Source organism: Canis lupus, chromosome 1 (assembly GCF_003254725.2).
Source record: "Canis lupus dingo isolate Sandy chromosome 1, ASM325472v2, whole genome shotgun sequence".
NCBI lineage: Eukaryota > Metazoa > Chordata > Mammalia > Carnivora > Canidae > Canis > Canis lupus.
The window spans coordinates 62,958,258-62,980,987 of record NC_064243.1 but is presented as its reverse complement, the minus strand read 5'-3'; the positions used below and the strand labels follow the sequence as shown (position 1 = coordinate 62,980,987).

Genomic DNA, 22,730 nt, shown 5'->3' with positions numbered 1-22,730 from the left:
ATCCCACGTCGGGCTCCCAGCATGGAGCCTGCTTCTCCCTCTGCCTGTGTCTCTGCCTCTCTCTCTCTCTCTGTGTGACTATCATAAATAAATAAAAATTAAAAAAAAAAAAAAAAAACTCAGTTTTGTTTTGCATTAATGACTGGAAATCTTTCAAAAAGTACATCATGTACTTCCCTGATTTCTGAAACAGAGAATACTGAACCCAACTTTTCATTCAGGCAGAAAAGAAGAAAGGCAGCCAGCTTGCTGTCCCGACTCCAAATCAGGAGATCTAGTCCTGAAACTCAAACCCTTCACTTGCTAACTGGGTTATGGGACAGCAACTTTTAAACTTTAAGCTACTTCGAGCTCCTGATAATAATGCCCTTCGAAACCAAGACAGGTGAATAGAGACTGAGTGCACCCTCCCTCCAAAATGTCCCCAAACTGCTACACTTTTTAAGTCTTGTACTTGCTGGACTTATCCTCTGTCCCTTTAGGACGTTGCTATCTAATTAATTTTTCTTGCCATCAGTACACCTGCCACAAAGCTCTTTCACCTGGCCCTACAGATGGTCTGCTGTGGTTTACATCACATCATCGTGCTCATGTATGTTCGTTTCGATCTAAGAAGAGACAGTCCTAGCAAAGGCCTGTGGTTCACACTTACTTGTAGGGAGCATGGGCTTTAATGACCATGAAAGGCCCCCAATTTGGTCTTGGCCCGTACTTTCTAATTAGGTTCTTTCCAGCTCATCTTTTAACTCAGGCAAGAGACTCCACAGGCAAAGCATCCTGTGATGGGAACGGAAACTACCCACTCAAGCAACAAGGATTGCCCCAAGGCAACGACCTGACTCCCCTTGACTGACCCCAAGACAATGAGCGACCCGACCTTTACTGCCAGCTTCAAGCACCCACTGACTTTTGTGGCACATTTCCTTACATGATCCTACAAGTATTTTCAGCACTTTGGAGATGTTAGTCTGCTGTCTTCCCACTGCTGGCGTTGCTGAAATACCTTCCTTCCCCACCCCCCCTAACTATTGTCTCTCTGCCTTGGGATTTTGTCAGTGGCAAGTGGCCACACTTGGTCTGTTTGGGAGCCCTAGGGCCAGGGGCCTTGCACTCTTGGGCCTCAGTTACAACTCTGAACTGCCTGGATGCTCAGAGGCCTCTGAGGGCCTTTTCAGGATCCTAACTACACACTGTATTACTATATAGATTTACGAATATCGAAAAGGTCAAAAGTGCTTCCTAAATGTAAAAAACAAGTACTTTCAGTTTTGTACAGAAAATTCTATCAGTAACAGAGAAATTGTCAAAGGTCATGCAGTTAATGGCAAATCCAGAACTAAACCCCAAGGATCCTACCTCCCAGTTCAGCATTTTTTAACTCCTTGAAATAGTCTACATATTTTGCCTTCTTTTCCTCACTACCACTTTCTCCCTAAATCTCTCATGTTGATTTTCCCCATTCTAATTAAATGACTTTGTCAAAAATTCCCTGAGTTTTGAACCCAAATGCTTGCCCAACCCTCCCCCTAGGCTTTTGTCTTCAGGGTTTTTTCCCCTTCCAGGTACTTCTCTTTCCCCTAGTGTCATCCCTCGATGACACATGACCTGTCCTGGTAAAGCTACTCCAAGTTTGCCTTTTCTTTTTCTTCAGCAATTCCTCTTCCCCTTCTCATCCCATTGGTGGCATTTCTGAAAACACGTCCCCAGCCCTTGTCTTGCTTCATTGGTCAGAAAAGAGTCTCAGTTAACCTCTAAATAAATTCTGCAACTGCCTTGTAGACTTTTCTATCATTCTACTTCTGTCACTTCAAGTGCAAAAAAATTCAAAACCAGCTCCTATTCATTTTCGTTTCAAGGGTTCCCTCTCCTAACATGATAACCTTCCAACAGTGATTCCCCAAACCCAGAGAATTTTAACCCTGTACCCTCTCAACTACCTCTGCAATTACTTTTTTCTTTAAAAAAAAAAAAAAAAAAAGACTGTTTATTTATTCATTATAGACACACAGAGAGAGGCAGAGACACAGGCAGAGGGAGATGCAGGCTCCCTGCGGGGAACCTGATGCAGGACTTGATCCCAGGACCCCGGGAACACGCCCTGGGCTGAAGGCAGATGCTCAACCACTAAGCCACCCAAGGGTTCTTCAGCAATTACTTTTTTAAAGATCCTCTGATAACAGTTTTTTGCCCTCTATCTTTGCTCTTTCCACATGATAGAAACCAGCACCAAGTTTCCATTTCTTCATTTCTGAACTGAAGATATTGTTGTAGCAACAGAGGTACTGTTATATCAAAAGTATTTTATAAAGAAAACAGGTTTTGGTGCTTGTTATCCACATTTTTGATGTAGCTACTATCCTAGGCTCTCATTATCTTAAATCCAGATATTTCCTATTACAGGAGCCTTCTTGTCTGGAGCCTTACCGCATGTGAATTGGTACTATATTTTCTACCTCTTTTGCCTTAAATGTTGCTCTGAACATGTCATTACATAATAAAGAAACTATCCTGGCTGTATGTCACTTATCCCATAAAATTTTGAATCCTCTGTCAGTTTTCAAAACTCTTCATAATGACAAAAGTTACATTTATTGAGTGTTTAGCAGGTCTCCATGACTAGTCTAAGCATTTTACATGTATAAATTATTTTAACCTTTCCAACTGCTCTATAAAGTAAATACGATTATCATCCTCATTGTACAGATTAAAGAAGTAAGGCCCAGAGAGCTTATTTGGGCAAGGTGACAAAAACTGTAGAGTCACCATTTGAGAATTTGATTCCAGCAGCTAAGCTCTTAAAAACTACACTGTATTTTAAAATCTGTAATCTTAACCGTCTCTATCCGTCCGTAACCCCCACTACGTCCACATTAATACATCAACCTAAATGGGAGAGAGATGTCTCAGATCTACGCAGCCTCACACTTCCCTTTTTAACTCTGCTGGTAACTCCTCTAAACTTTATCCATGCTTCAACACTCAACTAGACGTACCACACCAATGAATCTTCCCTAAGATAGTCTGTTCGTTCTGGAATTGCTAACCAGATGGAAAGCTTCACAGCATCATCTTCTCTCCTTAGATTTGGGTTCAGGACATGCTACCCCAAATATGGCACCTTGGCATATTCAATAATTTAAGCTGAAAGAGTTTGAGAAAATGGCAGAAACAGGGTCATTCTGACCTTCCTCTTTCTCTTCTCCCCTGAAACAGGTCAGAAAACCCTCACCTGATGCTTCCCCAAGACTCCCCAGTTTACTACACTTACCTCATACTCAACCCATCATATTTTTACATGACTGTCCACCCTTCATCAAATTTCGCATAAACATACTCAGGTCTAACTCTGTCTTTGAGGCTTTGTTTCCTAATGAAGACTCCTGTGTTGTGTAAAATGTGTATTTAATTAATTTGTAGGCTTTTTCTCCTGTTAATCTGTCTTTGGCAGTTTAACCTTCAGACCCAGGTAGGGTCCCTGAAGGGTGTAGGAAAACTTTTTCCTCCCCTATTCTATAATACCAAGCTCTGTAGAAGTCCCATTGTATGTAATCAATCAATATTTATCGACCAACTGATTTCTCATCTCCAAAATGTATAACTCCAATGGCAAAAGTTAAAGAATAGCAAAGAGAGAATTAGGCCTTCAGAAACACTCAAAGCTAGAAAGAAGAGATCAGGACACAACAGAGGCATAAAAATGAGTCGCTAGAAGCCTGGGAGTAATTTTTTTCACAGCTCTCCCCCTTGCAAAGAATTATAACATTTGTGTAAATCACTTGCCTGGATATGGTAAATTATCTCATTAAATGTGGTAACGGGGCAAATTAATACTTCCCAAGCAATATTTTTTTTTTAATTCCATACAAGGTTCTGAGTCCATTTATTTTGAGTATTTTATTTCAATCATGTATTTTTCACTCTTAAAAAAAAAGATCATCGACATAAGAAAGGCAGAAAAGGAAAAGTATTCAAATTCAATTAACTCCGCATAATAACTGAGTTCTGTTTTCTCTAGTATTCGGCCCTTTTACTCTTACCAGCTTTATGAAAAATATTTAGAATCTTAATCAGATTCTAAAATCAGTTTATCCATACACACACACACACACACACATATATAGATATACACATATATATACACACACGTGCATGCATATATGCAAGGGTAAAACAGACCTCGTAAGAAAACAATATTGTTTTTTAACTTGATGGGCCCCTAATCCTCACACAACCCCACCCCTGGCCCCAGCTCTGCCTCTGTCTGTGGTGTCTGTGGCCTTCCACACACCCACAGTAGGCCCAAGCTATAAGCCTCTCTTACAGTATGGAGAAAAATAACGGGCTTTTGTTCCCCAACGGAATTTTCACTCACACAGACTGCTAATAGTGCTGGGTGTGTGAGGTAATGGTACAGGGTCTCTATCTATATATACTCTGCAGCTGCACAGCTTTGTGATTTCCAGCTCTCTGAGTATAATGCAAAGTCAAATGCCAGATCAAAAAATAAATTTTAGAGCCAGCATGATCAAATCAAGGGACAATGATTTCCCTTTGCACCATCCATCTGAGCAGCATCTTACATCAACATTAGTACTATCAGCACCTGGCCTGAACCAGCTGCTCTCATCTTCCCAGCTAAAAATACGATGCCTGATCTAAAAAAGGGAGGGACAATATGAAGGAGCCATGTTTCATTAAAGTGTTGTTTCAATTTCTCAATGAAAAGAAAAACTGGTGACATCTACCTATGATAACAGTATTGTCTACAGAAATGCTTCACTCCCCCCCTTTCAGGTCAGTGTGCCTTATTTGCTTTGGAAGTGTTAATATATATAATGATCCAGTGATACGTGATTGGCTGGCATGTATTATTGCTCATTAAAAACAGAAGCAATGGCCCAAAAAATTCCTGAGCACTGTTGTTGGTGTGTAAACCATCAGCTACATTTTTTTCTTTGGCTGCTTTCTTTTTGAGGCCAAACCATTGTGAAACAGCTAGAATGTTTTTCCCTCTATGGCTTATGATATATTCATTCTAAGTGCATCTTGAGTGAAGCCTAAAGGTGAAATTTTAATTTGACATGTATTATTTAAGTCTCTTACAGATGAATGGGTATAATATTCTAACTTTTAAAAATGATGTAGGTAACATCACCCTATAGGCTTAAGACAACACAAAAATTGTTGAGGGGATACTGACACATAGCAAAGGGGTAGTAACAATATCCCTTAATTTCAAAGCAAGTACCAAATTTTTTTTTAATTTTTTTAAAAATCCAATTCAGCTATAAGATGCATAAATAAATCTACCTTTGGTCAAGAGAGGTGATTCACACTCATGCTCTACTCAATGGCTGTCATGGAGAGATTCTGGCACAGCCACCTGAATGCTGGCGTGATTTATTCAGCTGCGAAGCATGTAGATGGTCAACATGGGAAGATGGAGGGAACATCTATGTCCCATGGTGCTTATTTAGCTGTTGTCACATAAATGAGAAATGCTCTACAAACGTGTGTCTGATCAAGACAACTCAGAATACAGACAGCTTATTCTTAAAATTTCAACAGAAATTAAAAGTTCCTTTCTATCCCTTTTATTTCACTGTGTAGAAATAAGCTCTTATAAAAAAATTCTTTGTACAAAACTTCATTTACTAGTATCTGCAGAGAAATACTGAGTTGATTTCAGCTACCTATGATTAATTACTCAATTGCTAGATATCCACAGGCCCATGTGTCTTTTGTGTTGGCCACATCTTTTTTGTGCTTCTTTTAAGACTTTCTGCTTAGTCCAGTGGGTGACCCATAATAGATATTTAATAAAATGTTTTGAAGGTTTTTGCTTTTTGGTTTTGTTGTTGTTGTTGTTTGGGGGGGCGGGGGATACAGCACTGCTCTCAGCATACTAGGCATATAAAAACAGTAATGAGAAATTAACTCCAGACTATTCAGAACTTAAATGTGACACCCCAGTTAGAGAATCTTACATTTAGAAAATACATAGAATCCTTTATCTACTTTTTTTTCCCAAAAGAAGATATATTTAAGTGTCAGGTAATCATCTAAAATCCTATTAGACTATTCTTTCTCTTTCTGCTCTTCGGACAAAGTACTATTTGAGCTTAAAAAAATAAAGCATAACGTCAATGAGCAAACTGTTTCGTTTCAATCAGTAGTGTTGGTCATGCCTTCCAGCTTTCCATTGTGCACTCATATTCTAGTCCAAGAGTTAATCTGGGGGCTGGCACAGATTTCTCCATTTTAAAGCTAACTCACTGGTGTCCCTTTAATGTCTCTACTGGAAGTACATCCTAAATAATTACCCCGCTGGTATGGAGCATCTCTGAAGGCATGTCCAGAACACAGCTTTCCATTGCATTGCTTTAATTGAGTGCTGTTCTTCTTCGTTTCCACTTTTCTTTAAATTAGCAAGTAAGACTGGGAATCCTCCAGACTCAGCTCAGACTGTATTTTCTAATTAGATGATTGGAAAACTTTAATTAATAAGATGACCCTGGCATAAAAATCAGGTCATACTGTTAAGCACTTATAGCTTACAAATTTTAGCAAGCGCTGACTTTTGCAAATCAGCCAACTTTGTTAGTTCTCAACAATCCTTTAATTAGGCTAGACAGGAAGTAGCATGCACTAATGTGTGTCCTGGCTGAATTCCAGTGGGGATAATTGCAATCCGCCTACCTATACTTGCACTGGTTCCATCCGAATACAGTAGTCTTCTCCATTCTCTGTCTCTGCATTGAGCTTCATGAAGGTTCCTGCTTTTCACTCCATGCCCTGAGGACATCCAGTTAACAAGACCTGCTGAAAACCTAGCACATCCGGAAGAACAATGTGCTAAGAAGAGCAGAGTGTATTCTAAGAAAACCCACTTCCCTCTTCTTCCATACATACATCCACCACACCTAAGTCAATTCCTCTGAACAGTATCATTTTTATTCTCCCCTTTGCTCCCACCATGTACCCACTGCACTCATTACACACACACACACACACACACGCCACACACCTAAACCTTCAGAGGACCCAGTTACATCTTTAGAAGCTTGTACATAAGAGCAATTGAGAAAGCATCATATGCATCTTGGTTCTAAGTTTATTAAGGTGTTCGTGTTGGTTTTATTCTTGCCTCTATTACTGCTATCTTGTCCTGTACCGTATTAAAGAAAAACTGCATGAGGTGACATATTAATTTAGCTCTCTACAAATATGAAGATGGAAAAGTACCTTATAGTCTGGATCTCCCAGAAAAAGCCAATTTTCTAAATGCAAGATTTAATCACAAAATCTTCAAGCTAAAAGGACCTTCAAGAAGTCATGTAATTTACTCTCCTACCCCCAGGCATGCAAATCAGAGTCCACCAAAAGACTGAGGTACCAAAAGAAATCAACGTGGGCCAAGAGGAATTATATAGTCTAAGATAGGATAATTTAAAAGATTAATCTCTGCTGTCTTCCCATACTTTTTTAGCAATAACTGGGCCTTCTAGTGAATCAGGATATCAAATATTAAAATGCTGTTGAATATTCTTGGGTTTGGGGGAATCACCTAAGGAATATTAATAGCTTAAGTATTTTTTTTTTTAATTTAAGTTCCTGAACGGCACGGGCTATAATTTATGTGGGTGTGTCTGTGCATTTCCATAAGAGTGAGGGAACGTTTCCAAATTCTTTAGAGCCTTAAAAAAGGTTTACTTTTTATTTACAGTCATAGTAACTCTTACCCAAAATCTTTTATTAAATTAAAAACTTACAATCTGACCCAAAACTTCATGTCTCGCTCTTCATATAAACGATTACATGTCTATCTCTTCATTAATACATATTCTGTACCTGAAATCTTTCTTAACTAAGACATTTCGTGAAGAACTATATACTACGTGCATATTTTAGCAGGCTATCAGAGTTGGGAGAGGACAAATGCAAAGTGTCAAATATTCATGGACAGTCCTTTCAGGCACCAAAGAAAAGATGACATTCACTGGCTCTTAGATAACATCCACCTGGTACAAGCTGAAAGGAGCAAGACAGCCAAGAAGGCAAAGGCTTGGCTGAGCACATAATTGACCATAAAAAGCAGCTTTCAAATGAATCTACAATCGACACTGCCTCACCAGCTATTCCCACAAATGCTAACTCAGTGTATATCTCAACCTAGCTCCCGATTCCTACTGTATATCTCCCAGTCCCTAACACACATCTCAACCTACCTCCCAATCTCCTTTATCTCTCCTCCCACTTCTCTGCACGCCTCCAAAGCTGCTCACCCACTGGCCTGCTCTCATGTGATACCTGCTTAGAAACAAGAAAAATCATCTAGAAAGTTTCCAAAATGTCTAGATGAATAGGCTGCTTCCCTGAGGGTCAAGGGGCTGGGGAAAGGAGTGCTGGTGTTGACTTTTAATAGAGCCCCCAGTGACTGTGACCCACGGCCACGGTGCACAGGGCATGACCCTCACAGGTATACAATGGCCAAGCTTAAAGCTTCTCTTCCCTTCACCCATATTTCCACTGTTCTCTGGACAATTCCAAATTCCATCAGTATGAAGAAAACCTGCTGTTATTATTAAGTGCGCTTTCTAGGGCTTTGCTCTAGCTCAGTGGATCTCAGCAAGAGGGCTATTTTGTAATTTGGCACCGTCTAAAGACATTTTTGGTTGCCACAACCTGGAGTATGCTACTGGCATCCAATGTGTAGAGACCAGGGATGCTGCTAAACATCATGCGATGCACAGGACAGCCCCACATGACAAAGAAGTATCCAGTCCCAAATGACAATACTGCTGAAGCTGAGACAGTACCTTACCTGAGACCTACTGTTCCCTTCCTTCATCTTTCCACTCACATACTCTTTAAACGTTTCCATTCTTCCTAATTCTTCCTCCTGACACCCACTCACCATCCTTCTTTTCCAGCTCCAATTGCCAGATCAAACCATACTCTCCCCAAATTCTCACAATTACCTCCAATCCCTGCAACGCTCTTGTTCTTTCCTGACTGTGTTCCTCTTCGTCCCTAACTGTTGACCATCTTTAATAAAGCCAAAATGTACAGTGATGGTTCTTCTCACAGCTGGGCCTCGTGGCCTCTCATCTTTCTCAGCAACTAGACCCTCCACCAATTTGGTGGCCAATCAAGGGGCTCCGCATGCCCCAGGCAGCACTCCTCTCCAAGACCTAAACCCCTCTGTGTATTGTCTCACCATACCACTAACTAACACAACCACCTTTCCTGTCATCCCCCTTCTGCTGAACTCGCCTCCTATCCTCGAACATCCACAATGGTGCTCTAGTTACCTAATTGCCCCTTTCATTCTGGCACCCTATTCATGGCCACCAGTCCTACACTTTATTTCAAGACAACCAAAGCCTCAGTTTTGTTGAAAGACCAAGGAAACTTCCACTTTCTGCTTTTCCATTCCAGCTCTTAGAAAGTTGGGGAATGATGGAAAAGTAATAGGCTCCCTTACAAATGCATGCAACCCACTGTCAAATAAGGCCTCTGATGAAATTTAGCACTTATTTAATTCATTTATCACTGCTTTCCCTTACATTCCCCACAGAGCTTGCTCCAAACCTCAGGCTTTCACCCTCATGTCATGTTGCTTCTTATTCTACTATGAGGAATGGTGTCATTCACCTGGAAAATTGACATCTGTAGAAATGCATATCCTATAAAGTTTAAACTCCCTCCAAAGGTGCTCTAGTCCATCCGCAAACTGCAGCCCTACCCATTTCATTCTCTGTTTCACCCCCCAACTCTTCCTACTTGCCAGTAAACTTGACTCTTCATTGTCCCACACACACACTCTTTCATTCTCACCTTTGTTCTTCATTTTTTTTTTTTTTTTTTTTTTGTGAGCTCTGTGTGGGGCCAATGCAGGGCTGGAACTCATGACCCTGAGATCAAGAGTTGCATGCCCAAACAACTGAGCCAGTCAGGCACCCCCTGACTACCATTTCTTCCTTCTGGGATTCTCCTTTCTCCAGTTTTTAGTTGTAGAAGTCGACCTATCATATACCAGGATGATGAGCCTAGGAAGACGTAAGTGATTACCTCCCCCAAGTCTCCTTATTACTTCACTCTTACTTTTCTTACAGTTCTTATTATTCCATATCATTCTGTAGGTATCCAAGCATATCACTTAACCTCCTAGATAAAGGCCTAGTTTGCTTACACTATCCAACTCAACTCTGCATCTTTTACCTTCCATAACACTCACACAAAGGCACTCACAAAGAGCCTATATTATCTTTACAATATATTTTAAATAATGCGTGTCAAATATATTTATAGAATCTCTTAAAATGTCTTGCAAATTCAAAGTAACTGAATTAAATTTGTCAATAAATAGAATATCTTGATGAAATGTTAGACGAAAAAAAAAAGAAACGGAAAAATTTATCAGCAGGTTTCACCCCAATTTCATGTATCGGGTTGAGACATTTGTGAACCCCCACAAATTATATGGGTATTTTTCTGATGAGAAAGTTCGTAACTTTTAGCAGATTCTCAAAAGAGCCCATCAGGCATTTAAAAAAAAAAAAGTCAAAAAGTAAAAAGTACTGCTCTGGAGATGTGAACTATAAAGACAGGATTCACTTCATTATTTACATTCTGACCTAAGAGAGCCTTTAAATAATGTTCTATCAATCACGGTAAGTAAAGCTAGATAATACAAATTTGAAAGATATGAATTCACAGTTTTCAAAGATGGCCCAGTTTACATCAACATTTACTTTTCACCAACACTGATCTTATTTATAGTAGCTTGAAATGTGATCTTCGGTTTATGACAGAGAACAGCAGAGCATTTTTAAGTGCTACCACATTAAGCAAGTACTATGGCTTCGTAAATAAATAAATAAGGATCATGTTGCAACCTAAACTGATCTTCAATTATTACAAACACTAAATATTAGATCAACCCATGACAGAAACACAGCTTGACGTTCCTTTCAGCTAGACCATACCCTAACTGCCAAAAGGACAGAAACATACACTTAAGTTACTCAGCACATGTCAGTATGCTATTCATGGGTGGACATTTCATAAATCCTTCTTGATGAAGCTGATTTAGTAGTTACTTCATTTCCTCCCACTGTTCATTCATTTATTTTGAAACAATAACTGGAACACAGCAGTGCAGGCTAGTAATCAACTCTAGGTTGATTCCTGGAGTTGCACTGGGTCTTCTTCTCCCAAGACCCAAGGGCAGGGCCCCAGGCATAGGTGGTTCTCCACCTCGGACAATCTGACAATCATGGGTCCAACTACTGCTGCATTCAAACTACATCAGAAAGACTTTCAGGGAGATGTATTTTTGTAAAAGAAAGATATTTTTATGTCACAGAATTAACCTTTCAGCCAAAAAGTTAATGCCCCTCCTGTAAACTGGGATCACTGCCTCTGACTCAACAATTTTGCTAATACTCCTCATCCATGTATTACTATTAAAGTTCAATATGTGACATTTTTATTCACATTATGAAAGATTAAATTTTAAAATAAGCCTATATTCAACAGAACTATTTTGCATGTAAAGTCTGCCTTACTGGTATACAAATCTCAAAAAAAAAAATACATTGGGTTTTATTTCTCCCTACTTATAGGAAAAGCTAACATTTCAGGCTGCTGTGGTACTTAATATAACCCTGAAGTCAAAGTAAGTGCAATCACGTAGCAATCATCACTATCTCATTCCTGTGAAAAGAAAGTGAAAACCAACAGGTTTCCCTTAAGAATTAAAGTAAGAGAGGCATATAATTAAAGGTCACTAAACACTGTTATTAGAAGATTTACATTTACTAAATGTAAATCGAACTTATGCCACTTGCCTGGTTTCTAGGACAGCTTTTTTTGAACAGCAACAAATCTACTCCAACAGTCTATAAAATGGTAAAACGGGAGAGCAGTGTCCCCTATAAGAGCCTGTGGAATTTCCCAAGAACATTATAGATAAAACCAGAAATATGTTCCTGAGAAAACTCATTAGTGAATTCGCAGTCATCTTCACAGGCTTTAAAAATGCATATATCATTTTAAGTAGAGAAGTATTAGTTGCCTTTTAACTGCTAGACATTCAGGATCCAGCCACCTCTCCCCTACATCTCTCTACTTCCCCAGCCCCACCCTTTAGAAGAAAGAAGAAAACTTTCAATACCAATCCAAAAGAAAAGCAAAACTCAGGTTCATAAATGCTATTGAAGAGCCATAATTTAACTAACATCCTCTGACTGAATAAAATGGAGCTACATTTTATGAAAGATGGGCAAAAATTAAACTTCATTAATCCTTTATTGATAAGGGTAAGAAATACATAACCCTAGACACAGCTCCAATATTGTAGAGAATCACCAAGTTTGAGCAAGCTTTATTTTTTAAAATCTTTTTATTTACTTAAGTAATCTCTACACCCAACGCAGGACTCGAACTCACACCCTGAGATCAAGAGTCCTGTACTGTTCCGACTGAGCCAGCCAGTCGGAACTGGCTTATTTAACTGTATTTAACGCCAAGCAAAGCTTTATTTAAAAAGGTGGAAGGGGGTGGGGGGAAGACCCAGAGCTCTTTACATACCACTTGTGCATTATCAAACCCACAGATGCTTCTAAAGTCTTCAAATATGTAGCTCGCTCACTGCCCCCAATAACTGGCGTTAAACTCATCCCCAGATCCTGATCTCACCTCTGCAGCTCAGAGAAATCAAATGGAACAAATGGGCAGCGCCTGGATTCACCAACTCATATAGGTCAGCTATTCCCTAAATTTACAGATTGAGAGAGTAAGGTCAGGATCTGCGCATCCACAGGATGAATCATGACCCCCAGGAGCAAGCTGCCTCCCACCACCTGCAGGTGCCATAACAAAGGAAGTACTCAATGCCAAGGCAAGTCAACAGAGCCCTTTGCCAGGGGCCCATGACCACGGAAGCATGCAGGCTGTAATGGTCTCCATGGGGCCTGTAAAAGTCTTCCCCACGTTTTTTTCCTAGTGACATCAGAGACTGTCCTTTACAAAAATAATAATAATAATAATAATAATAATAATTAATAATAGTCTAGGAGATCTGCCTTGTATACCCCCAGGCCTAGAAGCCCACATAGAGGAGTCTCATATGAATCCCCGACCACTGAACATTGTAGACATAACACTGACCCATCTATCATCTGACTCATGGCTGTCAGTTAAAACATTTGAAACACCTCCTTATTCTGTTGTGCAGTTAGCATCATACACATGCGTACAAAGACTTCTGTTAGCAGAAGAGATCTGATTCCTCCATTCCCATCTAAGACCCATTTGTTTCCAAAGAACACAACATTGTTAGGGCTTTTAAATGTGTTACTGTTTTAGAGTGTGTGCACTGATTAGGAAACAAAAGTCAGTACAAAAACTCCTTACCACCAGCCCTGCAAAGACAGACATTTAGGGGCCGATGCTGGAAAGGCTGGCTTGGTTTCAGATATAAGATACAGGCCCTGCTCCTCACCTATGACTTCAAAAAAAATTCACCACAGATGCCCTCCCCCAGGTGTTCTAAATTTCCAAATATCTTCGGAAGCCTATTGCAACATCCCTCCTTCTTCGTAACACCAATAATGAGACCTGACTGAATTTCAAGGTTAAGGGGTGTGATTTTAGTGGCTGAGACATCATTTCACGAAACTCAAGGAAACACATGAAAAACTGGCCAAGTGTGTGAAAATGAGGTCCCCTTCATTGATTTTAATTACGCGATGGTAATATTTGATATTCTTAGACATCTTTATGTATCGCTATTTGCTAAATACCTCTTTAGTAGCTTAAGAGTGTCCATATTGAATTTTCGGCCCTTCAATATTGTTTAGATAATAATTTAATATTATTAACTTTGGACGGCACTATTAGCCAAGAGTAATAATTCGTTAAAAAGTGTTACTGAGAATGCTGGTTCCATGGAAGATTAATAGGGGCTCTCAGGAAAAGAGGTCTTTGGTTGGCTGCAAGCACTTTATAAGTATTTGTGAAGTTAAATGGAATTAAGCAGCAGTTTCTCTGGTGTAGGACTTCTAGGGGCCACTAGAATGTATTGTGACCCTTCGGGGGCAGGAGAGAGGCTGAAAAGCCTGTAGCATCCCACAACTTATTTAACCTCAGAGCTCCTGTACTACAGAGCATTTTGCAGAACATGTGCCCATGGAACACAGTTTTAGAAATACCAGTCCAGAAACGAACTAGGGGTGGTGGAAGGGGAGGTGGGCAGGGGGTGGGGGTGACTGGGTGACGGGCACTGAGGGGGGCACTTGATGGGATGAGCACTGGGTGTTATTCTATATGTTGGCAAATTGAACCCCAACAAAAAATAAATTTATAAAAAAATAAAAAATAATGAAAAATTAAAAGAAATACCAGTCCAAAGAAGGACTGTACTGACCGATTTGTAAAATGCAATACTTAATGAACACTTCAAGTAGGTGTATTAGACACCGAAGCATAACGCTTGACCTATTTCACCTACCTGCACCCAGGGGTATCATCCTATGTACACAGTCCCCCAAAATGACAGGTGGGTGAAGAAAAAAAACTGTTACTACAAGAAATTAGTTGTTACAACAACTAAAGTCATTGTCCAAGTGATATACAAACAGCCCATACCCCCCCCCTCCTGTGACTGGATAAGCAGTTCTGGAAGATTAAACTATTCATACTTACAAAGGTTGTCTAGATATCACAAGTCTGGGAAGCTCCTTTCACATCTGGGAAGCTCTTCAATACATAAACTTTGAGCCCATTTTCTCCCCAGATGCTCCTAAGCATCTTGTAGGGGAAACGGATGAGGAATTATTTGCCTCTCTTTTGTAAGTGATGAAATGACAATCAGTCACTTAGTTGGGCAGACGGGGTGTAGAAAAATCTGCCCTCTGGCTTAGTTGAGTGCTTTCCCAGTATAGCCCCACCTCTCCCTCTGTCCCCCACGGTTGCGCTTGGCAGTGAGAAGCTATTCCAGAAATTCATAGCGAGGGGCTAGGCTAGCAAAGAGAGCCAGCTGAAGGAACCAATTCGGCTCCAGCATGACAGGCAGGGAGCGAACCCACTAGAAGCACAGAATCACTTGCACATGGCCTGCGTCTCTATTCGCTGCAAAGACTCAAGTGCTGGAGAAAGACCTTCCATTCGCCTTATTTAAACTTCTGAATAAGACTAAGCTAAAGTCCTAAATAGACACAGTTGGTCCTGAAGGAGTTTGTGTTCGCATAAATAAAAGGCCAAAGGAAGAATGAGCTAATTTTCTACTTAGGTTGAAAATTTTCAAAAACAAGGTTCACGTATCGGGTAACACCCTAAGTGAAGACATATTCTTTGGGCCAGTGGTTCTCAAAGTGTGGTCCCTAACCAGCGGCATCCGTGTCCCCCTGGGGAACTCACTGGAAGAGCAAATTCCAGGTCCAGGACCTCGCTGAGACCTACTGAATCAGAAGCCCTGGGGTCCGTTGATTTGTGTGGGGAGCACCCTGCAAGTGATTCTGATGCACCATCAAGACCCAGAAGTGCTCTAGAATATTCAATGCACATTTCAAACAACCTATTACTCGAAGTCATCCCCAACGACAATAATTTTAACTAATATTCTTACTAATAACTCATCCTGATGGATTTAGGACTGGGACGTGTTTAAAAAAAAAAACAAGAGGCAAATAATAACATCACGCTGCATAAGCAATTCATCAGAAATTGGTTTTAAAAAAATGGGAATTTGAGAAAAACAAATACATTCTGTCTTCCCATAGAATCTTTCTAAAACATACATATCAAAGCGTGCAAGCCCATCCCATGTGCTGATTTCTCAATAAGTGGCCGGACACAGATAGTAGCTGTGATACTCTTCCCCACCCTTCAGCAATGACAGAAACACAACGTCATTATGAGGAATCACCTCTCCAAGGGATAACTGCAAGTGTGTTTTGCAATATTAATGCACACTTGAAATCCAGTGGGAACAGCGAGGCAAGCTGACTGTGCAGGGAACAGTGTCTGCTTGTAGCGCACACCTCACCCACCAGCAGCCCCCCGCTGTGGCCACCCTGGGTCCCCCCCAGGCCGGCCAAGTTGGACAGAAGCCTGGCACCAACACCCCCCCACACCCCGAGCCTGCTTAGTCTTGTGTTGATTTCTGGGCCCACTAGGAATCAGAAGGGAGATTTTGCCTTTGTGAGTCAAAGAAACATGAGCTACAACACTGTTTTATGACACATGGAAGGGATTCAGTGAAGCTCAGTCTGGCTTAGAGTGGGGCAGGGGGGGTGAGGGCAAGCTCTGTCACTCACTGAGAGAAGGACTTCAGAAAGTTGCTTAAACTTTCAGAGTCTCCACTTTCTCCCCTGTAAAGTGAGGATATTAGTATCTATCACCCATCTCGTAGGATTATTGGAATCGGTGAAAAAACATGATTAGCATTTAGCCCAGAACAAGCTTCCAGTAAATACTGACAGCTCTCATCATTATAAGTATTTTACAAAGCTAGACGTCTAAAGCACAATAAATTATAAAAGCACAAAATTTGTTTCCAAGTACACACCAGAGTCAGTTTATTGTAACTTTTCAAGTAAAGTTTCTACAAGGCTCAAAGTTAGCATGTGATCCGTGATTAATTCAAAAGGTAAAAATTATCAGAAGTCACCTTATTTCCATTCTGGGTTGAAAAAAAAGAAAGAAAGAAAGAAAGAAAGTCTATAGATTCCATCAGACTTACTGTTAGAAATATTTTTATTCATTAGACCCAGGGCCTGTTTTAGAGTTTAAGCCTAAAAAGAAAAGCACTGCATTCAGGAAGATGAAGCAAGTAATTCCTTTAAATAGTAAGAACTTGCAAATTTAAATATACCTCAAATGGACCTCAAATGGTAAAAAGAAAAGAAACCCAGTTTATAAATTTCATTTTCCACCTTAACATGTAGAAAGGCAAAAAAAAAAAAAAAAAAAAACATAATTTTATCTTATTTCTTTCCAGTGTTTAAATATCCTTCATTTTCTTGGAGTTGGTAGGAATAAAAGTTTCATACACTTTTGTTTTCATTCCATATGTAGAAATTATCTAAGTGTTAACACAAGATTTGTTTCTATCCTTCTTAGAGGAGAAAAAGGAACCTTAGATGTATTGTATCTTGATAGACCATGTATTTTATTATTTTGAAAATAAACAATAATCAAGTTTCTCTGGGGGGAAATGACGGCTAAAATTGGAGGAGTTCATGTAATCGGTGAAAAAATGGAATAGAAAGGAAATAGAAATATTTCTCATGCATACGTTTGATTCCTGACAGTTGAGTGTGGTAAATCCTGGAAACAGAAAATTATCCATTATTAGTGATACTCGTTTCAAAACTACTTTTTGGAAAAATTACACTGAGCTGCTTGAGATTCCACCAAATAACATAACTGAAGTATATCCTTTGAAATTTTGGCCATTAGTTGTATGTATACAAATACTGAATGCAACTGATGCCATAATTCTAATATTTTTATTTCCAGTATAAATCTAGGAGGGTTAAAATGTGCCTCTGTCTCAGATTTTATTTTTCTCAAGCCGGAATGCACAAAAAAAGCACCAGAACCAGAAATAAAGACTGATTTCAAGGGAGTCCCTGGCTGCCATTCTAAAATTCTTGATTGGGCAAGGAGAGAATTTGACCCCAAAATAAAGCAGGATCACAGGGAAAAGGAAGTGGCAATGCCTATTCACATTTCTGGGCCACTGCCCACTAATGGGGCCCATGCCAGAGAGGAGTCTGGCATTCTGCACACGGCATGCTGCCCATCCAAGCCTCTACTGGAGAAAGCAGGGGAAAAGCTCTGCACAGATTGGTTCTTTGAAACTTTGGGTATATGGAAAAAAGAAAAAAAAAAAAGAGCTTTGCCACTTGGCTCGTGAACCAAGAAACAGAGCTGGACAGGGGAAGGAGTTTCTGTATCTTTCCTGGTAAACGTTTAGAGCAGAGCAGTACTGAATTTACAATGAAAAGACAGGTCTAAAAAAATGTGCACACATACCCACAAGACAATGCTGGGATGCAAAAGGAAAAAACATTTGAAAAGAAGAAAGTTATTTTACAACTTAGCACACCCAGCATACTTTTGCACCATAAGCCTCTGAAATACCACGTGAAAATTGTTAGTCTTCTCCATGAGTTAGACTGGGTCATGATCACAAGATTTTACTATCAGTGGCATAGGAAACTAAAATTTTAAATTGTCCCGGTATGGAGGTTTTGTGGCAGGTAGAGTTCTAAACTTCTGCAGGACTTTCAAACATGTCAAAAGGAAAATCGTAAGATTCCACGGGCAGTTTTCAAGTCCACATCATGCTTTAATTACAAAAAAAAAAAAAAAAAAAAATGATGATACTTCATGTAACTATGAACACTGTACAAACATCACAGACATCACTGAAATACTCCATAATTATAACAAGATTGCTTTTATTTAGTCCATCAACACACTCATGGCTTTCTTTTCTAAAAAATGTGTCCCTCTGAAGATGCTTAGTAACTACCTGTGCAGTAGAAGGTAACTGGTCATTCTTGAGTAAGTTTCAAATGTGCTTTTTCGTGGGAACTAACACAATCCTTAGTTGCTCCTGCTCCAAGTTAGCAATATTTCAGAAAGCACATGGTAAGAATGGCACCTTCAAGCGTTACTCTGGACATAAATCTCTACTTTCAATAGTTTATGGCACATACACTATGTTCCATAGAAGAATATGATGCACACAAAAAGGGGAGGGGGGGCATGTTTAATTTTCTTACTTGAAAACAAAGCCTTCTTTTCAAACCAAAATAAGTTATGTTTTTTCCACAGTATATCTAAGTGATTTTCACTGAGGATTATCTGAGTGATTTTTGCAATATTCAAATAAAGTACTGAGTCAACCAAACACTGAAGAACAAAAAGCAAAAATAATAAAGTAAAACAACACAGACGTCATCTCAAGCTGCTGAGTTGTAAATAAGAAGCTAGATTGGTCTTGTCCTGTGCCACTATATCCAACACTGCACATGCAGTGATGAGTTTTGTTACTATCTGAAATCTTCAGGTTCTGAGCATTAGGGACAGCAATGATAAAAAGAAAATTACCTTCTTGAGATTAAGAGCTTAAACTTTGGATCGTGCACATATAACAAATCTGTTCCCAGAGATCACACCCCTTTTTCATAGCAATCATCCTAAAATCTGAAGTCGGAATAACCATACATCTCAAAGATTTTAATTTATGATATACAGCAGCAGATACTTTTTCATAAGATGGAAGTTTTGTATTGGGTCTCTTTGGTATGAAATTCTGAATTCCTGTCTCATAAACTGACTTTTAAAAGAATGTATGTTTATCCACACTTGTAATCTGCCAAATGTTAAATTAAACGCACATTTAATATAATTAAAGGCAAAGATGTCGAATCCTGACAGGTAAATTTTTCTGGAGCGTTTGTCTCTGTCCCTCACCTGTTAAAAGATCACACACTGCGTCTGCTCTGATAATAACCTGATGAATGAGGTTCTCTCATCGCCAGTGTACCAACAGCTACCTCATCCTCCACAAAGGTCAGCTGCAAGCTGGCCTAAACATAACTATTCCTTTAAGTCTAATTAACACAGAGACATTCTACTTCTGGAATTGGAAATAAATGTTTCCAGAAACTTCAAGTTACTTAATAAAGGAATTTTACAAAGTTGCTGTCCTAGCCTACCTTTGGCTTACATTCATTTTAATAGATCTAAGATTTATCAGTACAACATGCCCAAACGTCACAAAAACACACACTGAACACTCCAGAAGTAAACAAACAAAAGTGGGTGAACCTCTGTGTCCATCAACGGTACCTGAGCCATAAGTTACTCTGGAAACACCCCTACATATAAAAACCACTTCTACTCATAATAGCTGATAGATACAAAAAGTTTCTAAAGATCTATCAAGAGCAAAGGAAAACATATTCATCCCCCTATTTTATGTGTCTGTGTGCAGTGCTCTGCAATTATTAGTTTGCAAAGGAATTATTTTATTAAAATTAAATACTCTACTTCTAAGACGTAACAATTCCAGATCTCTGAGGTCCTTTAAACATGATCTTTTAGCCTTATCAAAGCAAAGCAATGAATGTTCCTCGTCCTTTGTTTTTTGTTCTGCATCTGCATTAGCATGGCTGCTAATTATATTAGCCTGGTGGCACATAAAGTCGGAATGGGGAAAAAAATCACATGATTGTTATAGAACATCCTTAAGATTCAAATGGAGACTTGCTTAGGCTGAACATTCCTGTATCACAACTGCCTCTGTTTTGTTAGGGAACTTCACTTTGATTCAGAATTTCTGTTCCATAAGAGATGGAGCACTTCTCCGATACACACCGTCCCATATGTGCACACACATGAACAAAACACACACAGAGAAATCTTGAGCCTTATCGTGCCACTTTGTATATTTAGCTTATTTGTATACTTAGGTTTCTCCAAAATTGCTAAGTTCTTGAGAAGTTTGTGTTCATCACACAAAATGCCACATAGATCTAATGCCTACACAACCGCCACCATAAAGCCCTACTGCACTAAATGACTTAAAGTTAAATCACATTTTAAAATTTTCAAACTGAAAATAGCATGAGAATACTTACCCACCCACTCATTCTCACAGTTTTATGCTTTTACACAGTGAATCAGCAAATGTGTTCTTTTCTGAATCATATATGAACATAGGAATGTTAAAAAAAAAAAAAAACACTTATACAATTGGGCTTACTTGGCCTAACCACTGGTTTAACAAAGTAAACTCTCCCATTGTTCGGGTTAGCTTTCTCGTTAGCAGTCAAAGTCCTTTATTGCGCAACTTAAGCGTGTAGCAAAAAAGAAACTGCTTTACACTCACTGCAAAAATATTACATTCTTAAAACGGTATTTACAGTTCCACCTTCTTTTTCTTACAACCAAGTGCCAAGGTGGGAAAGCCTAAGTAATTCACAGATCCACCTAGGCATCTTGAGATAACTTTCCTGGGGAAGAAAAACACCCCAAGACAATATGCAACCAAAAAGCACGGGCTTCAGCTAAATAGTAAGCAACAACAACAACAACAAACAGTCTTGGGGATCAAGACAACTGATGAACAATGAGGACCCCCTAAGGAATTCTTCTACCAGTCTCAACAGCAAATCCTTGCTCTTCTGAACACTTTCCTGGTGGGGGTCTCGGCAATCCCCTTCGGTCTGGGGGTCCTTTCAGCCTTTATGAAACAATTGTTGGAAACGGGGGTGGCTTTGCAGATTAATTCATACTCTCCAAGGAACGCTATTTGCCAGCAGGAGGGAGCAAGCACTCCCTAACCTCAAATTAACCACTTGGAGTGGTACATGCCTCACCTCTGAACTACCCCCCCCCCGCCCCCCGCCTCTCCTATTGCCCTTAGAGCATTTAAATTCAGAGACCTGACGTGTTCCATTACCGGCTCCTTGCCTCTTTGCAAACACACAGCATTCCTCAAAAAGTACATAGGGTTCTCCATCCTATAGGATCAGAGACAACGTTATCTGTTTCAGGAGCGGTTACATACATCGTGGAGGAAGATACAATGCTTTCCTTTAGTTCAGTGTATTTGTGATTTAAAGGCCACCGGTTCGGTTCACGGCAGTGGCGTTACCGAGTCCGTCCGAGTTATTTCCCTTCAATCTACACACTTTTACAACTCAGCGTGGCCGCTGGGTCGGGCTGCTGTGGAGACACCACCTGCCCTGCGCAGTGGTCTTGCGAGGGCGTTAGTTGGATAAGGGAATTATCTTCCTTGAAACATCACACATGGCAACGGAGGAAAAGGTACCGCCGGGGGGTTAGCCGGCGGGAGGAAAGTCAAAAATTATTCCGTGTCTCTTCCAACACCTGTGCAGTAGACCGTCTGCGGCAGGCACGCGGTTACAGGAGCAGGAATGCACACCGCGCAGGCACGAGAGACCGAGCTCGGGAGATCCCAGACAAGTTTAACCCGCACCTGCCAAACTGCGTTGGGAGGAGCGGAAACGGGGGGGGGGGGGGGTCCCGCACCCCGCGCCCGTCCCCGCGGTCCGGTGCAGCACGGCCGGCCGCTACCTGTGTCACCTGCCCTCCTGTATTTCCCCTCCCAGCGCGGCCGGCGGCGGAGCCTCCCGTGCAGGGCTCCCGGGGCCCGGAGGCGCGCCGCCCGAGGGGAGGACCCGAGTGTCACTTACCAGTTGCATGCCACAGATGAAGATGAGCGTGCACCTGCCGCTGCAATAACCCATGGTTTCCGAGACCCCTGCCGCCGCCGCACTGTCCCACGGCGGCCACCGTCGAGCCCCCACTGTATCCAATCAGATCGCGGGGAAGGGCAGGCGCACCTGCCGGGGGCTCGGGGGCTCCGGGCCGCCGCCGCCGCCGCCGCCGCCGCTGCCGCTGCTGCTGCCGCTGCTGCCCGCGTCCTGGGGGGGGACAGGCATTAGGACCTGCAGGCGCGGCGGCGGCGGCGGCGGCGGCAGCTCCAGCTCCAGCTCCGGCTCCGGCTCCAGCCGCGCCCGCCGCACCTCCGTCCGCCCGCTCGCCGCACGCGCCGCGCCGCGCCCGGGCCCGCAGGGGCAGCAGCCGCAGCCTCGGAGCGCCGCCGCGCCCACGGGCATCTGGCCGCCCAGGGGCGCCCCCGCCGCTCCCCGCGCCCGCTCGCCCCGCGCGCTCGG

The 22,730-nt window shown here is 41.1% G+C and overlaps 1 protein-coding gene across 3 annotated transcripts in view; it reads right to left on the bottom strand.

Moving 5' to 3' along the window:
* Positions 1–22,462, bottom strand: part of NKAIN2 (sodium/potassium transporting ATPase interacting 2) — a 957,142-nt gene extending 934,680 nt beyond the window's left edge. The window contains exon 1 of one of the 3 annotated variants that reach the window (XM_025422930.3): positions 22,248–22,462. In XM_025422930.3, coding sequence (XP_025278715.1) covers positions 22,248–22,301 — 54 coding nt within the window. In that variant the 5' untranslated portion in view covers positions 22,302–22,462. The remainder of the gene's footprint in view (positions 1–22,247) is intronic. The other 2 variants (XM_025422928.3, XM_025422929.3) reach the window with 2 other exon arrangements.
* Between the last annotated feature and the right edge of the window lie 268 nt (positions 22,463–22,730).